This window comes from Cajanus cajan, chromosome 3 (genome assembly GCF_000230855.2).
Source record: "Cajanus cajan strain Asha chromosome 3, NIPB_CcT2T_4, whole genome shotgun sequence".
In the NCBI taxonomy this organism is placed as follows: Eukaryota; Viridiplantae; Streptophyta; class Magnoliopsida; order Fabales; family Fabaceae; genus Cajanus; species Cajanus cajan.
Genome location: NC_138519.1, coordinates 61,873,322 through 61,893,649, shown reverse-complemented (window position 1 = coordinate 61,893,649; position 20,328 = coordinate 61,873,322). Strand labels below are relative to the sequence as shown.

General features: G+C 33.4%; 1 protein-coding gene across 1 annotated transcript; it reads left to right on the top strand.

The window, feature by feature from the left end:
- The first annotated feature begins 16,295 nt into the window (after positions 1-16,295).
- LOC109799268 (uncharacterized) lies at positions 16,296-19,122 on the top strand. The gene is made up of 3 exons (XM_020359818.3): positions 16,296-17,490; positions 17,655-18,194; positions 18,437-19,122. Exons 1-3 carry the CDS (start codon positions 16,998-17,000, stop codon positions 18,736-18,738), a joined length of 1,335 nt encoding a protein of 444 aa, XP_020215407.1. The 5' UTR covers positions 16,296-16,997; the 3' UTR covers positions 18,739-19,122.
- Positions 19,123-20,328: the final 1,206 nt, after the last annotated feature.

The window sequence follows — 20,328 nt, the reverse complement described above, 5'->3', positions numbered from 1 at the left end:
ACGACGGGGTAGCGTGAATATCTCCTTTCCAGGGATTCGTGATGATTTTGTCTCCACAGTCCACGATGCTGCTTCGACGGTTGTTTTTTGATTTTGTGCCACTAAGGGCTGGATAACGCAGGGATCCGTCTAGGGGATGTGCAGTTACTCATAGGTTCTTGTGTCCCAACTTTCCATTGCGTAGTTGGTTCCCACTGGGGAATTTCTGATTCCTTTGGGTGCAGACACAAAGATGCTCTTTCTGATGTGAGCGGTGCCTTATGATTGGCTGACGTCCTTTCGACGTTGGTGGAGTATCCCGGTTATCCTTGTTCGGGTATCTCTTTTGGATTTTCTGATTTTTGCTGCCTCTGTGTAGGCTGTTATCCGCTGGGGATTCTGGATGTTGATTTTGTCTCCACAGTCCACGATGCTGCTTCGACGATTGTTTTTTGATTTTTGTGCCACTGAGGGCTGGATAACGCAGGGATCCGTCTAGGGGATGTGCAGTCATTCACAGGTTCCTGTGCCCCAACTTGCATTGCATTGTTGGTACCCTTGGGGAATTTCTGACTCCTTGGGGTATAGACACAGATGTTCTTTCTCTCTGAGTTGAGCGATGCCTTATGTTTGGCTGACGTCCTTTGACGTTGGTGGAGTATCCCGGTTTATCCTTATTCGGGTAACTCTTTTTAATTTTTGGATTTTGTTGCCTCTGTGTAGGCTGTTATCCGCCAGGGGATTTTGTCATTGGTTGTAATTGGCCTCTTCTGTTAGGCAGATCATCTTGATGTTCAATGATAGGCTGAGAGCCGGATTCCGCTTGGGGAATGATTATTGATCTTTTCGATTTTTTCTCTTTTTTGAAAGAGTGCCTCTGAATAGGCGAATTATCTTGATGTTTGATGATTGGCTGAATGCCAAATTCCGCTTGGGGAATTGTTATTTTCTTTTTTTTTTTGGGTTTTCCTTTTTGAAGGAGTGCCTCTTGTGTAGGCGACTGGGGATTTGAAGTTCAGTGTTCGGCTGAGTGCCGGATTCCTCTTGGGGAATGGTTATTGATCTTTTTTATTTTTCCTCTTTTTGAAGGAGTGCCTCTTGAGTAGGCGATTGGGGAATGAGGGATCTTATGTATCCCAGAGTATTATTTAGGAAGCCTCTGCAGGCTTAGCCTCACTCAACACTTGAGCTGGAGAGCTATCTTCACTGAGGAAGTTTAAGTCCTTTGACTTGGATATTCTGCTTGGGAGATCGTACTTCCATTGGGGATTTTTGACGATCTTGCTTGATAGCTCTTGCTGGGGATTTTGAATCCAAGAGCATGAGTTGAGGTTCCCTCTGGGGAGTATTATTTCTGCGAGCCTCTCCAGGCTCATTTATTCTGTACAGTTGGGGAGTATTATTTCTGCAAGCCTCTCCAGGCTCATTTTGTCGAATTTTGACTTTTCTGTATTTTGCCTTTTTTTGTCATTTTTTGGCTTTTTCTGTATTTTTGCCTTTTTTATCATTTTTTGGCTTTTTCTGTATTTTTGCCTTTTTTGTCATTTTTTGGCTTTTTCTGTATTTTTGCCTTTTCTGTTGTTTTTCGGCTTTTTCTGTACAGAAATGTCTCAGTTATTCTGAGAGAGTATTATTTCGGCGAGCCTCTCCAGGCTCAGTTATTTTGAGAGTATAATTTCGGCGAGCCTCTCCAGGCTCAGTTATTCTGAGAGTATTCTTTCAGCAAGCCTCTCCAGGCTCAGTTATTTTGAGAGAGTATTATTTCGACAAGCCTCTCCAGGCTCAGTTATTCTGTGGGAGTATTGTTTCGGCAAGCCTCTCCAGGCTCAGTTATTCTGAGAGTATTCTTTCGGCAAGCCTCTCCAGGCTCAGTTATTTTGAGAGAGTATTATTTCGACAAGCCTCTCCAGGCTCAGTTATTCTGTGGGAGTATTGTTTCGGCAAGCCTCTCCAGGCTCAGTTATTCTGAGAGTATTCTTTCGGCAAGCCTCTCCAGGCTCAGTTATTCTGTATGACGCTGTTGATTTTTCTGAATCTTTGCATTTTGTTTGCTGCTGTCATACACAAGCAATTTTTCTATTTTTTCTATTTTATGTAGTTGCCTCATGACGAGATCTTTGAAAATTTCTTTATGGCCAATACGGCCGCATCCATTTCAGTACGCCCGTATTGAGTTGAAATTTTGTTCATAACCCTGATTTTAGTACGGGTGTACTGAACATGGTACAGGCGCATTGTTTTTTCTGAAATTTATATTATTTATTTTTTTTGTTTTTTCAATAAACAGAGAATAAGTGATCTTCCAGTACACCTATCATCTGTATGCATGTATGCAGTATGATGCACCTAATTCTATTTGATTCATTTTTCAAAAGAATTAACCGATGCGTTTTTCTGTTTGGATTTTGCCATTCCTCCAGACGGACTGTGCTCTGCCGATTTCTGTTACCGAGGAATGATGCGTATTTTGATTTTGGTGTCATCAACCAAATGATTCTTCCCTTTCTTTAAGAGATGTGTCAACCCTCCTATTGACCACTATATCTCCATGTTTCCACTAGATTATTCAAAAATCGTTGGGACAAGAGAGAAAAGAAGGAAAGGATATATTTTCAAAAGTTTGTGTTTTAGAGGGGATTATTTTATTTTTGAAAAATTGTTTTTGTAAGCATGGATGGCCAAGGTAGGCTTATTGTGTTTAGGTTTGTTTGTTTAAACACTTATGAGGTTAAGCACATCTTTGTTATTAATGATTGTGCTTTGACAACTTGGATAGCTTTTCTTGAGCCCCTTTGTTGAATTCAATTGATGGTACCATCATGGATTTATTTTGTTTTTTCCTTTTTTTGACGGCCCTAACTTTTGCCTAAAACACCCATTTGTGATGTCTTAGCGGGCTTTTGTTTTTGTTCATTATTTTGTAACCCTAATTTTTGCCTAGGTCACCCTTTTGTGGGATTCCTAGCGGGTCTTTTGGTCTTATTTTGTAACCCTAACTTTTGCCTAGGTCACCCTTTTGTGGGATTCCTAGCGGGTCTTTTGCTCTTTAGGATTTCTTTATCCATGATGGCACTTATTGAGGCCAAGAAAAGGTGCTCCAAGTTGACACACACACTTCCACATAAAAATGATGTGGGTTTATTATTATTAAGATGATTTTAACCTCATTCATGTTTATTCAAACAGGGTTAAAATAATGTGGTCTAGGATTTTATTGCAAGCGAGAAAAGAAGCAATAAAGAATTAATGAAGAATGATTTTATTATAATCATAGTGGAAACATGTGCCCTATCGAGGCTCGGGGGTCGGGCTGTCCCCGAGGAGTGATCTCTAATAGTCACTGAGTCTATACATCCCTATCGGAAGGAGAAAAACATTTTGACGACGACGACCGGCCTTGACGCTTGTGAACCGGCCTTCCTAAAGATCTGGCTTAAAGAACGTCGAGAAGGATCTTGATTCCTCTTCGTTCTTTGATCTTTGTTAGGGTTGTATCCTAACCCTTGTTTCCCCGGATTTATCCTTGATAATGGGTAGCTCTGGGATTCCTTGGGAGTCCTTGCCTAATCCTTGTCCTGGCAAGTATCCGTTCTTGGTGAGCATGGAGGCTACCTTCTTCATTTCTCGGGGAAACGTTTCGACATTGGCGATTTCCAATGCTTGGAAGGCGGTTTGTAAAGCTTCCTCCGCTGCATCCACGTAAGGTGTGGTGGATGGCTAACTGATGAGTATATCATCTTCAGCTTGTTCGGTCACCAGTTTGTCACCCATTATGAACTTGACTTTCTGGTGGAGCGTAGAAGGAATAGCTTTCGCATCATGAATCCAAGGTCGGCCGAGGAGACAGCTGTATGCGGGAGTGATATCCATCACTTGAAATTCGACGTTGAAGATAGTGGGTCCAATTTGGATTGGAAGATTGATTTCTCCCACTACTTCTCTTTTAGAACCGTCAAAAGCTCGAACGATCATGTTGCTCGGGCGCGTTTGGATTCCCTTGATTGCCACTTGCTCGAGCGCTCTTTTTGGCATTACGTTCAAGGAAGATCCATTATCTACCAAGACTTTAGCGATGTGATACTCCTTGCACTTTATAGAGATGTGCAAGGGCTTGTTGTGGTTTGATCCCTCGGCGGGGATTTCTTCATCGATGAAGGTGAGGTGATCATTAGCCTTGATGTGACTAACAATCCCCTCAAACTCGTCTTGGGAGATAGTGTGCGACACGTATGCCTCGTTCAAGACTTTCGACAGAGCTTGCCGATGCGGTTCGGAACTTAGGATCAACGACAACAGCGTAATCTTTGCTGGCGTCCTATGAAGTTGATCCATGATGGAGTACTCGCTCTGTCGGATAAACTTTAACAGCTCGTCTGTCTCCTCCTCGGATTCTTTTTCCTCGGTTTTCTTTTCTTCTTTTTCTTTATTCTTGGGGGCTTTATCAGTGTAGATCCTGCCACTCCTAGTCATGCCCCCAAGTCCAGCGATGTTAGAGATATCGCTGTCGGCAGAAAAGTGGATGTCGTATATCCACGGCACAGCCTTATTCGATTCGTAAGGGAAAGGTCTTGGAGCGGTGATCCTTAATGGTGTCGGACCTTCCCCTTTATTCGTCTTGATTACCAACAACGGAGTTGATGTGCGCTCGCTTGGCGCGGTTGTTGGCTTACACTTGATAACGAACGGCGTGCGATCCATTCTTTGAACATACGCATCGACTAATCCTTTCTTTTTATTAATGTTTATTAATGGATTACTAGGAGAGATGTATGAATGACTCCTAGATCCCTCCATGACCTATATGCATGATATGAGATGATGGTGGTGAATATGCATGCATAGTGTTTATTCAACTAAGCATTATCATGTTTTTAGGATATTCCTAAGATGATGCATGATATTGCTTGGTTTGGATAAATAACCCTTTTTTCTTTTTTCTTTGGGTATTTTTCTTTTATATTTTTTTGGGTGAAAAGGAAAACTACCTACATGAATGTGATGAAGGTAGATGTTAACACCATGTACTAGAAGATCTTTATTTCTATTTATTCTTTTTATTTTAAAAAGAATGTTGTATGTTTAAAAGGTGCAATGTATGCTCATACAATGTCACATAAAAATGCACAAACAATTCACTCATCCACGAACAGTCACGAGCGAATCACGAGGTAGGGGTATCCTGCAGAAAAGTGCATATTCAAGGTGGTTCTAACTGTTCTCACCGGTCTGAGGCCCCCAAGGTGCCCCCATTATAGGGACCCAATTCCTCTTGTCGTAAGCCGATGGAAAGCTCCAACGCACTGTCGGACTCGAGTTCATGGTTATCACCTTGAGTGATGCTTTCCGACAACGGTCTCATAGGCTCCTATAAACCCATCAACCGGCCGTACTAACATCCACTCCCTATGGATTACCACTCATGCCCCCGGGTATAGAGGGAACTGTTGTGTGCAAAGGTTTGTGTACAGTTTGTATTTCAAACAATTGCGGAAATTAAACAAACAACAGTTATTAAAGCCATATAATAAATCATGTTATCATACAAATAAGGGGTAGTGAAGTAATTTTAGACTATTATTTTGAAAATAATCCATCACTAAATGGGACTGACTCTCGAAGCTTCCCCAGTGGAGTCGCCATCTGTCGCCACCGGCCCGAAACGGGCTTTCGGCATTCGCGAAGGATGGTTGGACTCGTTTATTTGTTTAAAAATGTGGATTGCTAGAATGACTTATTCTCAAACTGAGACCTCGTCAAACGAGCAATTTTATTAAAAAGCTCACCAATCCATATTAATCCCAAGCGGGACCCTCCATGGATTAGTGGTTTTCGCAAAAGGAGGGTTCGTGGAGTCGCCACCAATGTTTTACTCAAAACATTGGAAAAAGGGATAAGGCAATTGATTTAAAAAATCAACTTTGGCCACTACAACCAGAGTTGGGTAAGGGAGTCGGTTACGCGTGGGGAAGGTGTTAGCACCCCACGGCGCCCCTTTCGGGTTCCCTATGACAGATTATTTTTAAAAGAACAGTATAAAATTACTAAATTACCCCTATTTATTCTAAGCAATTATAAATTAACTATCTACATGATGACAGTTTAAATATGCACACAGAAAGCAGTAAAAGGAAGGATTTAAGAAGAAACCTCTTGAAGCGTGCTTTTATATATTGAGTAAAACTGGGAAGCTTTTTGGCGTTCCCTCGCTCTACAAGCTCGCTCGCTCCTTCCTAAAAACTTTTGACTATGGAAATCCGGAGGATTTCCCTTCGACTAGGTTCGAATCTCCAAGCTAAGTGCTCGGAATTCCAGAACTTCGTCGGATCGACTCCCAGAGAGATTTCTAGGGCAGAACACTGCTCAAAAACCCTAGAATACTCAAGGAGGGAGTCAAAACTGAGTGTGAAAGTGTGGAATGACGTCCAATTGACGTCATATTTATAGGGAATAGGCGCAATACGGCCTACAGGGGCAATACGGCCGTATTGAAATTTTTGAACTTCAATACGGTCGTATTGAAGTTCAATACGGCCGTATTGAAATTCAGAAATTTCAATGCGCCCGTATTGAGTTCGCTGCGGTTGTATTGAAGTGTCAATACGGTCGTATTGACTTCAGTACGGCCGTATTGAAGTTTCAGAAACTTCAATACGCCGTATTGAGTTCACTACGGCCGTATTGAAGCTTCAATACGGCCGTATTAAGTTCAGTACGGCCGTATTGGGCTTCATTCCCTCCACTTCCTTATTTTTGAGCTATCCTAAGACCTCTAGACCTACAGAGAACCCTCCTAGGGCCTTCCAGGAGTCCTTCTGGCTGATCTTCCTTCAGTCTTCGAGAGTCTTCAAGCTTTATTTCCGACCCGGACAATTTTAGGGGTCTACAAATAATAAATAATTTAGAATAATTAGATACATGTAAAGGATATATTTTTATTAATAAAATAAAATGAGAGAGATAAATTAGAGGATTTTGGACTAGACTTTGGGTCCAACTCGGGAGCTAATTAAAAATAAGTAAAAGGGAAGAGATTAGATTATTATGCATCTTTTAAAAACCTATAGCACTTGCGGGAGAAAACTTATAGAAGATCACCGAGAAAGGTGTAGATTAGCAATCGGAATTACAGGAAGCACATTGATTCGCTAGATCGTCACTCTAGGTAGAGGGAAGTGAGATTGTCAAATCCTTTGACATATATGAGGGATAGGGATAGAGAGGCGTCTTATAGATTTATGGATGTAATCTGTGTGACTACTTATGAATGAATTAGTTATTGATTCCTTGTTTATGTGAACTCGTATACTAAATTATGTTTCATTGATATATTGATGGTAAATTGAAGTGATGATGGATAGGGTAATATATGCATAGAATTGGGTTTTTAATGTGGTTCAATATTTTGTATGAGTTGATGATGATAAATGGCTATAAGAATGATAAACATAAATTTTAACCGATTTAATTGTAAGTTAAAGTAAAAGGATATGTATAGATATATTATAGATTATAGTTGTATGTATGATTTGAGAGTTTTGATATAGTTTGTTTAATTCTGAAAATTCTAGTATGAACATATCTCAATATTTAGGTGATTTCTCTCTTTGTAATTAACCAAATAGAGTTATGTTTGTTGAGTTAGAAACTAGACATTTGGGAATATAGTTTGAACACAAGAATCACATAAAATGTTAAGAAATGATTGAGTTATATGAGTCACAAGATGAGACTCACATTCTGTGCACAAAACGTAACGTCTAAAATTTGTAAGTATTGCAAGGACCCTTAGATGACTAAATTAGGTTTCATGGTATTTATAAGAGTTGTATATTTAGATGTTATCTTTCTAATAGCACTAGAATCATCCAAAAAAAGAGGTCTTGAACTTAAGTTATGATCAAATTAGCAAGCAAAGATCAAACTGTCAAAATTAGGTTAAAGTACTAGGGTTTTGTAATTTTTAAAAATAGTAGATGGTAAAATCAACTATGGGGGTCAACATAGAAATTGTAGACAATTATTTTAAATTTCTAATAAAATTAAAATGAACTTGATAACATAGGTACATTTCTCGATAGCATGTTTAGACCTCATGACGTCATAAAAACTTAAGATAAGAAGAGACAGTTTGTAGGTTGTAATGGTGAGTTATTTTATTCTTTTTAAGTGTTTAATCTTGAGATTTCTTGCCTATATGTGATATGAAATATTGATGTTTGACTTGAGAATGATGTGTACAATGTTTGAGACATTGGTGAATGATGTTATAATGTTATAATGTGTGATGAATAAACAATATGAGTAATAATAATGTATAATGTTATTTGTGAAAATGTTGTATGAGAAGTTATAGAAATATATGATGTGTTGAATTGCTATGATTAATGTTAAGATGTGATTATAAATATTATGGTGAGTATTGTTATGAGATGAGATGAATAAGTCCAGTGGTGCAGACTAGCACATGAGGAAATGAGTTATTGCATATTGTATTATTGTGATGTAAATATTGAGTGCATGCATTCATACTTTATTCATAAAATAGTTCGAGTCTATGCAGGTGAGATATTATAGGTCATCTACCTTTGCCTTATGGAGTGTTATGGTGGGAAAACCTTTAACAATAATGGAAGGCTACCATGGTCAATTGTATCCTATGATTGAAGTGGTTTGAGGGGATTACTATTGATGGGTAGTCCCTACACTATTCGATGGAGTGGTCTTGTTCTGTGACTCCTAGGTTATTCTATATTCTCGATAATGAAGAGAAGATTGATACCACATGTACAAAGAGTTAGGAGTGAATTATTGAGTGAATTATTGGTATGAATGAAGAGTAAATGTATAAAGATGAAGGTTAGACGAATGGCACATATTTCTAGGGTGATTTTCAATGATCTATGATTATTCTCCCCATTTTTCAAAGCATAGAGCGTAAAGAGAGAAAACTAAGAAGCATAAAAGGAAAACTAACATATTAACTCCTTTAAAAACTTCTCAACCCATGTTTAACCCTTTGGCAAAACATTTTAACCATAGTTACACTTCCTTTCCCTCAAATATTAAAACTTATAAATTATATATAAAATAAATATATTTTTTGCAATACAATTATAATTAAAATAAAATACATAAAACACATTTTTCTCCAAATACTTATTATAAAAAATATCATAAAAACACATATTTCTCTGATAAATATTATACAAAATAATTTTGCAAATATTTATTATTCAATGAAACAATCATAATTATTAAAAGTCTCTAAAATATTTATAAAATATATTTAATTAATTAAAATATCATTTTAATAAGTTTAAAAAACTTAAGGTGTTATAGAGTTACTCTTGGAGTAATTTGATCCCTTATATATATAGAGATAGATTCATTTACTCTAAGAGTAAGTCTACTTAGACTTATTCCACTTAATAACTCTTGTTCTATATCAAATTTTAAAGATCCAATCGTTAAATTAAAAATTTTTAATACATAGATCAAGTTATTGAATCATTGAAATTCAACATACACTATAAGTTATTAAGTGAAGTAAATTTAGCATGAATTACTCTTGGAGTCATTTAATCCCTCTCCATATATATAAGGAGAAAATAACTTACTCCTAGAGTAAATTTACCTAGACATACTACAACTATTAAATCGTCTTTTACATCAAATTTTTATCGATCCAATTGTTGAATTAAAATTTCTTAATGCATAAATTAAGTCTACAAATTTTTAAAAAAAGTTGAAAACTATTCGATACTTTGTTTCTTTAATTCAAATCAATATATAAAATACTTTTATGATTATTCGTCAAATTTAATTAATGAAACAATGTATTAAATAGTTTTCAAATTTTTTTTAAATTTGCAGACTTGATATATGTATTAAGAACTTTAAATTTAACGTTGGATCATTGAAATTTAATGTAGAGAATAAGTTATTAAATATAGTAAGTATAGGTAGATTTACACTTAAAGTAAGTGGATCTCTCCTCACACACACACACACACACACACACACACACACACACACACACACACACACACACATATATATATATATATATATATATATATATATATATATATATGTGAGGAGGGTTTAAACAACACCAGTGTAAATTTTATTAACTATTAAACCACTCAATAACTTTATATTAAATACAATTTTTTTAAATCCAACTGTTAAAATATAACTCCATATCACTTTATATGTTTATATCAAATTTTATTAAAATTGAACAACAACTTGAAAGTAATCAAAGTGTTCATATTTTAGTAAATTTTGAAATGTATATATATATTATGTCAATTTTGTTTTATAAGAATGAAGTATCAAATCATCTTAGATTAATATAAAATTTTGTATATATGATATAAGAGTAAAGAACTTTCAATCTAACGATAAGTGTTAAAAATTCACATTTAATTGAAATTTATTGAATAGTGTAATAGTTGGTAAAAGTTACATTGGTGTCGTTTAAATTCTCTTATATATATACATTAATTCAAATTGACAAATAATCATAAATGCATTTTAATTCAACGGTTGGATTGTTAAAATTTGATGTAAAATATGAGTTATTGAATGAAGTAAGTATAGGTAGACTTACACTTAGAGTTATTCAATACTCATATTTTACATTAAATTTTAACAATCCAACTGTTAAATTAAAATGCATTTATGATTATTCGCTAATTTGAATTAATGAAGCGAAGTATCAAATAGTTATCAAATTTTTTAAATTTGCAAACTTGATTTATACATTAAGAATTTTTAATTTAACAATTGAATCATTAAAATTTAATGTATAACATGGTTTATTGAATGAACTATGTTTACCAAGACTTACTCTTTGAGTAAGTGGATTCTTTCTCTCTCTCTATAAGTTATTTTTTCGTAGATTTACTTCACTCATTAACTCATGGTCTATGTTGAATTTCAATGATCTAACTATTAAATTAAAAGTTTTTAATAAAGGATTTGGTTCTTCTAAAATGAGAGGGTAACGCTAGAGAATAAAGTCCAATCTCAATTGTTGATCAGAAAATCAACAATCAAGAAAATTGATAAAATCAATTTTTTTGTAAAATAAAATATGAATTAATTATAATAACAACCATTGATTTTTTAATTTATAATTTTTATATTACAATTTATTTTTTAAATTAAAATTTCCTAACTTTAGAGGAGTCAAATCCCTTGATGAATAAATCAAGTTTACAAATTTTTATAAAATTTAAAAATTATATGATACTTTGTTATATAAATTCAAATTAACATATAATATGATTTTTTTAATATATGTTAATTTGGATTAATGTAACAAAGTATCAAATGATTTTTAAATTTTTTGAAAATTTGTTGACTTGAGCTATGCATTAAGAACTTTTAATTTAACGTTTGGATTATTGAAATTTGATATTAAACATGAATTATTAGGTAGAGTAAGTATATTGAGAGTTACTCTTGGAGTAAGTAAATCCCTTATATATATATATATATATATATATATATAAATATATATAAGCAGCATAAAAATTATTGATCCAAAATTAGTATTGTACCGTCCTGGAATTATGCCGACATGGTTTATCGATGGACATTTCACCGATATGAATTACGGTACTGACTCGGACTTATACCGAGAGAGTTTGCACTAAAGAGCCTTCTCGCCTTACAAGCTCAAGGTTTTGGGGCAACTGTACCGTCCAGGAATTATGCCGACATGGTTTACCGATGGACAATTCACCGATATGAATTACCGATATGACAAACCGAGATTAAACACCTGGAGGATCGAGGGACGAGAGCTTTGGTTACCACCCATGAGCATCAACTCGGTTGCATTCCAATATAGCTTTATTGGGGGACTTAGAGACCAGAACTTTAGCCTAGCATGCACCATATCAGGGACAAAATCCCATTAATGATAATCAAATATTTGGAACATAAAAACGGCCAGGAAGAATCACAAAACTGATAGGATAATGAGGTCTACAAGAAGTAGCTATAAAAACCTTGAACCCTAAACCTAATGAGACACATCTCTTACTCTTGAATGCTCTGGCTTGGGAGGCTTGACCTAGAAGAAGAATCTTAGACGCCCCCTTGACTGGAACATTTTGGCTCCTATAATGGTTGATTAAGAATTGGACATAGTCTTAGTGATTGAGATGAATCAACATAAAAGTACTTGGTGTTCTTTATGTCTTGCTTCATTTGCATTCCTTTAAGGCTTATGCTACTATTTTATTATTTCAAAAAGTGTTGAATTTTTTATTGATACTATTCAATACCTTCTAATTACTTTCTTTTCTCCACTATATTCTACAAAAAATACTAATCTTGGGTAATTTATAATGATGTAACTTGATCATAGACAAACTTGATATCAAATGTGACCCTTGGGAATAAGAGGCAAGACCAATTCTTCTACTTGTTAACAATAATGTCTAGTCATTCACAATTGTTATCATAATCATTCTCTTTTATGCTTATGTGCTTCACAAACTTGTACTTGTTAACAATAATGTCTAGTCATCCATAATGTTTACTCTATAACCATTCCTTTTTATTGGTTTTTACATGAATACCCTTATGTTTCATTTTGTGGTACAACGATTTTCATACACATATCCATATATTAGTAAGATATTATTCTTAAGCTCTTATAGTTTTACTTTTGGTTATCTCTTAAAATGTCTCTTAGCAATGAAAAGAATTATGTATACATAAACTCATGTCCGTCTTTTTTGTTCTAATGATATGAAACTTTGATTGTTGCCCGAAAATTCTCCTTTCAAATAAAGTAATATAGTTAATTAACTTCTTTACGGCAGAAGCTAGTCCAATAGTATATTTAATGGTAGCTCATAAAACTTAGTTATGCTTTAAGTATTTGCATGGTTGATTTATTGTTATCTCATCGTAAAAGTACATGTCTCCTAACTCTCCATATTATTAGAAAGAGTCTCTACATGGATCTACTATCGAAAAGAAGTTTGATAAAAGGGATTCTATGTTCAGATTCACTTGCCAATTTCATCATACCCATTTGAGCCAGTCATATATATATATATATATATATATATATATATATATATATATATATATATATATCCACATTGGTAAGATATTATCTACCTTGATCTAAACACTCATGATTTTATTGTTTGATCATTTCTCAAAAGACCTATTATCAATAAAGATAATTGTGTATATAAATCTATATCTATTTATTTTGTTCTAACAATATGAAATTGTGATTGTATCATGATACATTCTTCATTTAAGTAGTTTGGCTTAGGATTCTTTTTTGTATTTTTCATCCCTTTAATAGTAACATAACTTGAGAAACATGATCATTTGAATAATAGTAGTAAATGTCTTTTTCTAAATTCCTTTTTAATATTTTTTATTGATATTATTAAGGAAAATATTCTTATGTTTATTAACAAATTGTTTTGTTATAATTCTGTTTTTATTACATGATTTTGAACCAGAATGAATTAAAATATGTCCATGTGTGTGAAAAATAATATTTTAAGAAGTATATCAAAATATGAAATGATAAATAAGAATGAGAATAGGACATATCTTAAATAGAAACATATAATCTGACATGTTTATATTTTAACCTAATTTAACTTATTTAATAAAACGTCAAGTTTAAATTTTTTAAAAATTATTTATTTAAAATGGTTAAGTATAAATTTATTAAAAAAATTTGTTAGACATGATATGTCAACATATTTAACTATTTTATATACTAAAAAATATATTACATTAATAATAGTATAATTAAATAAATAACTTTATAATACAAAAATTAAATTACTAATATTTTTGATATTTTCACTACACTTTAACATTTTACATTTCATGTTTAAACGAAATCAAGAGATATAAAATAAAAAATCTAGTAGTTGCATCTTCACTTGTTTTTTTTCTTAATCTTCATAATTTTTTTTTAAAATACTCTAAATGTGATACATAAAATATTTAGAATTTTTTTATATTTTTTATATATAAGATTATCTTTTTTCACACATCAGTGTACGTTAATGTACACATGTATGCATGAATTATCTTTCTTACGATCTTACATTAATTTTATTTTTATTTTTATTTTTAACACTAAATTTTAACAATAATAATAGAATAAGCTATTTTTTTATCATATAAATTTTAAAAAAATTGCACACGTATTTAAAAATAGATTTGTTGACATATTTAAAATTAATTTTAATGTAAAACAGATTTTTAACTAGGTTAATAGGTTAGATCATATTTTTAAAAAGGTCTAGTCAAACCTAAAAAAAAAAATTATGATAGGTAATAAATCAAATTTAGATTTTAATTTTATTAAATAAACATATTTTTTGATAAACAAAAATAAATAAATAAAAATAAGAAACAAATTGTAAGAAATAAAAGAAACTTCAACAAAACAAAGTATATTACATGGAGCTATATGTGTAACTGGTTAATTACCATATAATATAATGTTGTTAGCAAAGAATAGGATGCTCATTCCTTGTGATGTGAATAAGTTATCACTTATAACATTTTTTATTTTCAAATTGATGAGCAAGTCGTCCTATGCCAAATACAAATAGATAAAGGACAAAATATTCTCTTTCCATACTCTTTTAGTTAGTTAGAACTTTATCTTTATTCTCTTCATTAAAAATCACATATTTTAAAAAAAATTAAAATAAAATGATAAATTAGTGAATATATAAAATTGTTTTCAAAAGCCTAAAATTAATAATTCACAATGGTAATCGAAAACTCTCATCTTAGTTTGTCACATGTCCTTTCCATATAACTATTATAACCATTCATCCTTTCTTTTATCTTCATTCTCATTTAATATATGACTTCTTGATCAATAAATTTGAATTAATGGTTTTAACATAGAAAAAATGTCCGAGTTTGATTCTAAAACTTGGTATAAATGATGGGTATGGATGAGTTATTTTCCACTCGACCTAACCTTTTTTTAAGAAAAAAAAAAGTGTGTTTTGTTTAACTTATTGCAATATTTTTTTTTTTCAATTTTTACAGATAATTTTTTTAAATTATTAAAAATTCAAATCAAACAAAATATAAAACTAAAGCATTCAACTCCGGTGAATTTAGCAACTCACTTTTCGAGAATAAAGTCATATCATTTATCGATGAAACATTTAATGAGGAAACTATTAATGCATGTAAAATAATATATATATATATATATATATATATATATTTATATATAATTAAATTTTGAATAAAATAAAAATATATAAGTAAATGTTATATTTAGTATATAAATTATATTAAAAGTTGTATAAATTAATATTTAAATATATAAATTATATTTTGATATAAGATTATATGTAATTTTTGATAATTTATTTTAAAAATATTTAAATTTAATTTATAAATAAATATGATAAATAAAAAATTAAATTATATAAAAAGTTTAAAGATTTCTTAAATTCACTTCGATTGAAAAATAGTCATTAAAATTTTTATATTAAATTATTTTTTATATTTAATATATAAAAATTGATTTATTTCACAAATAAATCAGATAAATAAAAAAATTCAATCAGATAAATACATAGAGAAATTCCTACAAACACAAAGAATGTTGATTAATTTTTTCATAACAATTAAAATTACTAATTTGTCATGCTAAAGGCAATTCCAAGATTAAAACTTTCACGGACCTATTAAAAAAAATGTTAAAATATGTTCCTTACAGAGTTACAGCTAGCACCCGGACAAGTGTTAAACTAAATTTATGTACAATTTAAACAATAACTTTAAAATACTTTCATTCAAATTAAAAAAATATATAGTTTGACAGTTACCCGTAAGCATTAATCATCTAATGAACAATCAAACCAAAGAAAACATTTTTTTTATAAAAAAAGTAAACAACATTTAACAAAATAATAGAAATTCATCCAGAACAATTAATCTTAATAAGATTAGAATTACATATGTTGTAGTGAGTTAGTTGAGGTACAGTACATGTGTTTGGAGTAATTATTTTGTTTTGGTTGGTCGTTAGGTCGACCTCAAGTGGTTACCTCAACTGAAACCAAGGTTACTGAACCCTCTTTAAATTGCATCTAGTTAATAACAGGAGATGAAGAGGAAGCAAAGGAAAAACACAAGCACAGGGCAAGGGACTGTGATGTTGATGGGGATAGAGAGAGAGAGAGAGAAAATAGGTGATGAATAGGCTACATGCTAGGGCCATTTACTAGTGCTTATGATCGAACATGACAAGGCTTGTTCCGTTGTGCTGTGTAGCAATAACATAACAAAGCCCTCAATTTTCTTCTGCCTTTGAAAAGAAAGATGTCCCTGCTGCTGCCACAAGCCCAAGTAAGCACCCATCACATAAGTGTCTTTCTTGTCAATTTAGAGAGAGACAGCCTAAGACCCTGCAACCCCCCATGAATGGAGAGAGAGAAAAACAATTTGAAAAAACTTTTTTTTTCTTCTTTTTATATTTTTTTTATTTTTTTTCCTGTCTCTCACTCTCACACGTGTGAATGAGGTGTGATTTGTTAAAAGAATAGAATAAATAGTAGTAATATAATGACAGCAACTGGTTAAATGAAGAATGCCAGGATCATTGCCTCAGTCTGGGTACCTAACTACTTCAAAGTCCTCTATTTCTCTCCCTCTCCCTCTCCCTCTCCCTCTCTCTCTATTTTTTTTCATTGAACCAATGGTTTCATTACTGAAGAATCGTGTAGGTATCTGCTAAAACACTTCAATGCTTGAAGTTTCAAACTTGAAAAGTAAAGCTCTTTTTAACTTCTGCAAAATCTGCCTTCTCTCCATCTTTTCCCTTCATTATCTATCTGTCCTGTCAAACTTTCCTCTCATGTTACTCCTCATCTTCATCGCATAAATATTCTCTCTTTTTTCTCTTGCAACTTTGCAATACTTTGTAAGAGTGTGTCGGATATTCCTATATACCCTTGTCCATCTTTTGGTAGAAAATGAAGGCTTGGCCTGCAAGTGCTGTGTACTCTTCACAAGAGAACACTTCTTCCTATTCTTCTTCCTCTCCTCCAATGGGAATGGTCTATGCTGACATGGATTCTCTTTCTCTTTGTTCCAACTATGGTGTGGTTTCGTCTCACCAAGACTGCTATGTCTCCAATGGGGGCACAAACTGGGGTCTGCCCTTTGTGAGGGAATGCCTTGGGAGGAACTTCGAGGAACACCCCAACAGTGATGGAGTGGAAGAGGGTAAAGGGTCTGATAGCAGTGATGATGCGGGTGGGGAAGACAGTGAGAAAGTTAACCATAATGCTAATAACTTTAGCGAGGAGAACCCTAATGAGAATTCTCTCACTGGTTCCGGCCACTCCAAGCTCTGTGCAAGAGGGCATTGGAGACCTGCAGAAGATTCCAAGCTCAAGGAACTTGTGGCTCTTTATGGCCCTCAGAACTGGAACCTCATAGCTGAGAAGTTAGAAGGAAGATCAGGTGTGAAAACTAGTGCAAAATGATATCATATAGATATAATAATCTCATGCTTCATTTCCTTTTTCTGTTTTGATGGAGTAACTTTTATACTTTTTTTTAATATTAAATCTCTTATCTTTGTTTTAATGAGATCTCATTGTGGGGTGTTTGTTTTGTGTGTTCAGGCAAGAGTTGTAGACTGAGGTGGTTCAACCAGTTGGACCCAAGGATCAATAGGAGAGCATTCAGTGAAGAGGAGGAAGAGAGGCTAATGCAGGCACATAGGATTTATGGCAACAAATGGGCCATGATTGCAAGGCTTTTCCCTGGGAGAACAGATAATGCAGTGAAGAATCACTGGCATGTTATTATGGCCAGAAAGTACAGAGAACAGTCTAGTGCCTACAGGAGGAGGAGGCTGAGCCAATCTGTTTACAGAAGAGTGGAGGAGAACACAGAAAGCAGCATTGTCTCTAGAGACATAGCCACTGCAGGGACAGAACCACCACCACCACCCTATTGTCTCAATCTCCCCAATGTAGCACTTGCCAACAGTAACATGACTAGTTTTCCATATGCTGCTGCACCCTTCCATGGAGTCGTGGCTCCTAATGGTGGGGTTGAGTTTGGCTTAAATGCTGCCAAAGAAGCAATCTCAACCACCAAGCTGGCCCCTCCTCATATTGCCTTGTATCCTCAACAAACACCACTTGATTTCATTTCAGGTGTGTGCTTGCCTTCTAAAATCCTCACTTTCATGCTTCTTGTTATTATAACTCACAAGCTTCATTCACTACCCTTCAACTCACTTTTCAAACAAAGTTGAATATCCAACTTTTCTGATTTTCCCCATCTATCTTTTTGGTCTACAACAGTGACTGTTGCAACCTTTTTGCATGTTTAAAAATCACACCTTATATTTTTTGGTCACTATACTCAAGCTTGACACTGGTATATGGACATGCAGGTGTTAGAAGCAATGACTACTTTGGGCAGAACAGATGCTGGGAGAGGCCTAGTGATGCAGCACCCCATCAGCAACCATCTGGTTTCTACCCTCACTACCCCCAATATGTGATGCTAATGCAGCAGCAGCAAAACTGCAATCACAACAACTTTTACGGTTTATCAAATTCCACGGCACAAATATTGGGCAGTGAAGCCTCACTATCAGCAGTGGCAGAACACAGAGATGGAGCCGTGAGTAGTGACCCCCCAGATGCAATTCCACCTCCATTTATTGACTTCCTTGGAGTAGGAGCCACATGATCAAAGTTAGAACCGAACAAAAAGCTGCAACCTTCCCCGGAAGCTCCTCAATATAGGTGTGGTCCAACATTACTGAGAATCCATTCGAGGTAAACAGAAAGGATAGTTGCTTCAGTTTGGTGACTGTGTTCCTTGCGTCACTTCTGTGGAGAATCACACTTCACACCTATCTCTGTTGTGATTTCCTTTCTTTTATCACATGGGGACCCCTCTAATAAAAATAATAATATAATCAAATTTCATTGCTATTACCATAACCCTTCTCTATTCATTTGCTTCTTTTTTTAATTTTTTTTTTGCTTTCTATATTAATCCCTATGGTTAAATTTGTCGACCAGCCAAATGAAGATCGAAACGGATATTAAATGTGTCCGAGACATTCGTTGTTACTTAGAATACATGGCTAATTCGTTAAGAATAGGAAGGTACTAATTAAAACAATTTAGGAGACAGAAGGACTGAATAGGGTGATACGTGTAAGAAGCTAGGAAAGGACAGAAATGGGTGGTGTATAGTCCTTATTTTTAAGGATGCTTTTGGGATGCAAATATTATTGTGTAAATAGTTTTGACTTTTGGGTACAGAAAAGTGGTTTTTGTGAACTGTTTTGAGGGAATGATGATGGAGGAAGGGGTTGTGATGTGGAACTGTTGGGAACATCCTTTTCTCATGGGCCTGTGATGCAATAACTTGGCACAATTTCAGCAACTGACTCCATCCATGTATATGTGCATTCAACATGCTTCCCCTATCACCACAATCACAATCTCTTTGAATATTAAATCATGCATTCATGCTACTCACATGGGTGTTGTGGCTCTTTTTGGGGGAACTATGGATCCTAACAAACAAACTTGGTTGTTTGGAAAAGTATGATACATTCGTGTTAACTGTTTCAAAGACCGACTTCGTAAGCCTATAAAATCAGCAAAATCTCACCATTAGTGCTCAGTCAATGACTATTGTCATCAAAACTATGTTCACACAATCTCACTGTTTCTTTTTTAAAGTACATTAAGTAAATTTTCACTAGAGGAATGCTACAGACATCACATAGAAGTTAATAAATTTATTGAAAATTAAATAATTATTAGTGAAATTTGTTAAAGTCACTTTTAATCCTTATATAGAATATTGAATGTGCAATTTTAAATCCTAGCTAGAAAACATTTATCATAAATTTAATTTTTCTTTAGTTTTTATAATTAAATAATATTGTTCCATCATTAATGTGCTATTTGAAATTAAATAAATAATAATAATGTGGAACATGAGTAACATTATTTGATGAATAATTAATCATACAAAAATAATAATATTAAATATTAAAAATCAAATTATTTAAATAAATTATTAATTTTAACTAAAAAAGGAAACATAACATATATAACAAAAAGCAATGTTTTTTTTATTAATATGAGCATCCTTGAATAATTGTCAAATTTTGTCACTCATTTTATGTCAATATTTTTTATTTAATTTTAAATGATATATTCATGATAGATCAACATATATTGTTTAATATTGGAAATTAGAGAGACTAAATTTGAAATTAAAAAATTTAGAGACAAAAACTACACGTTTGTGAAA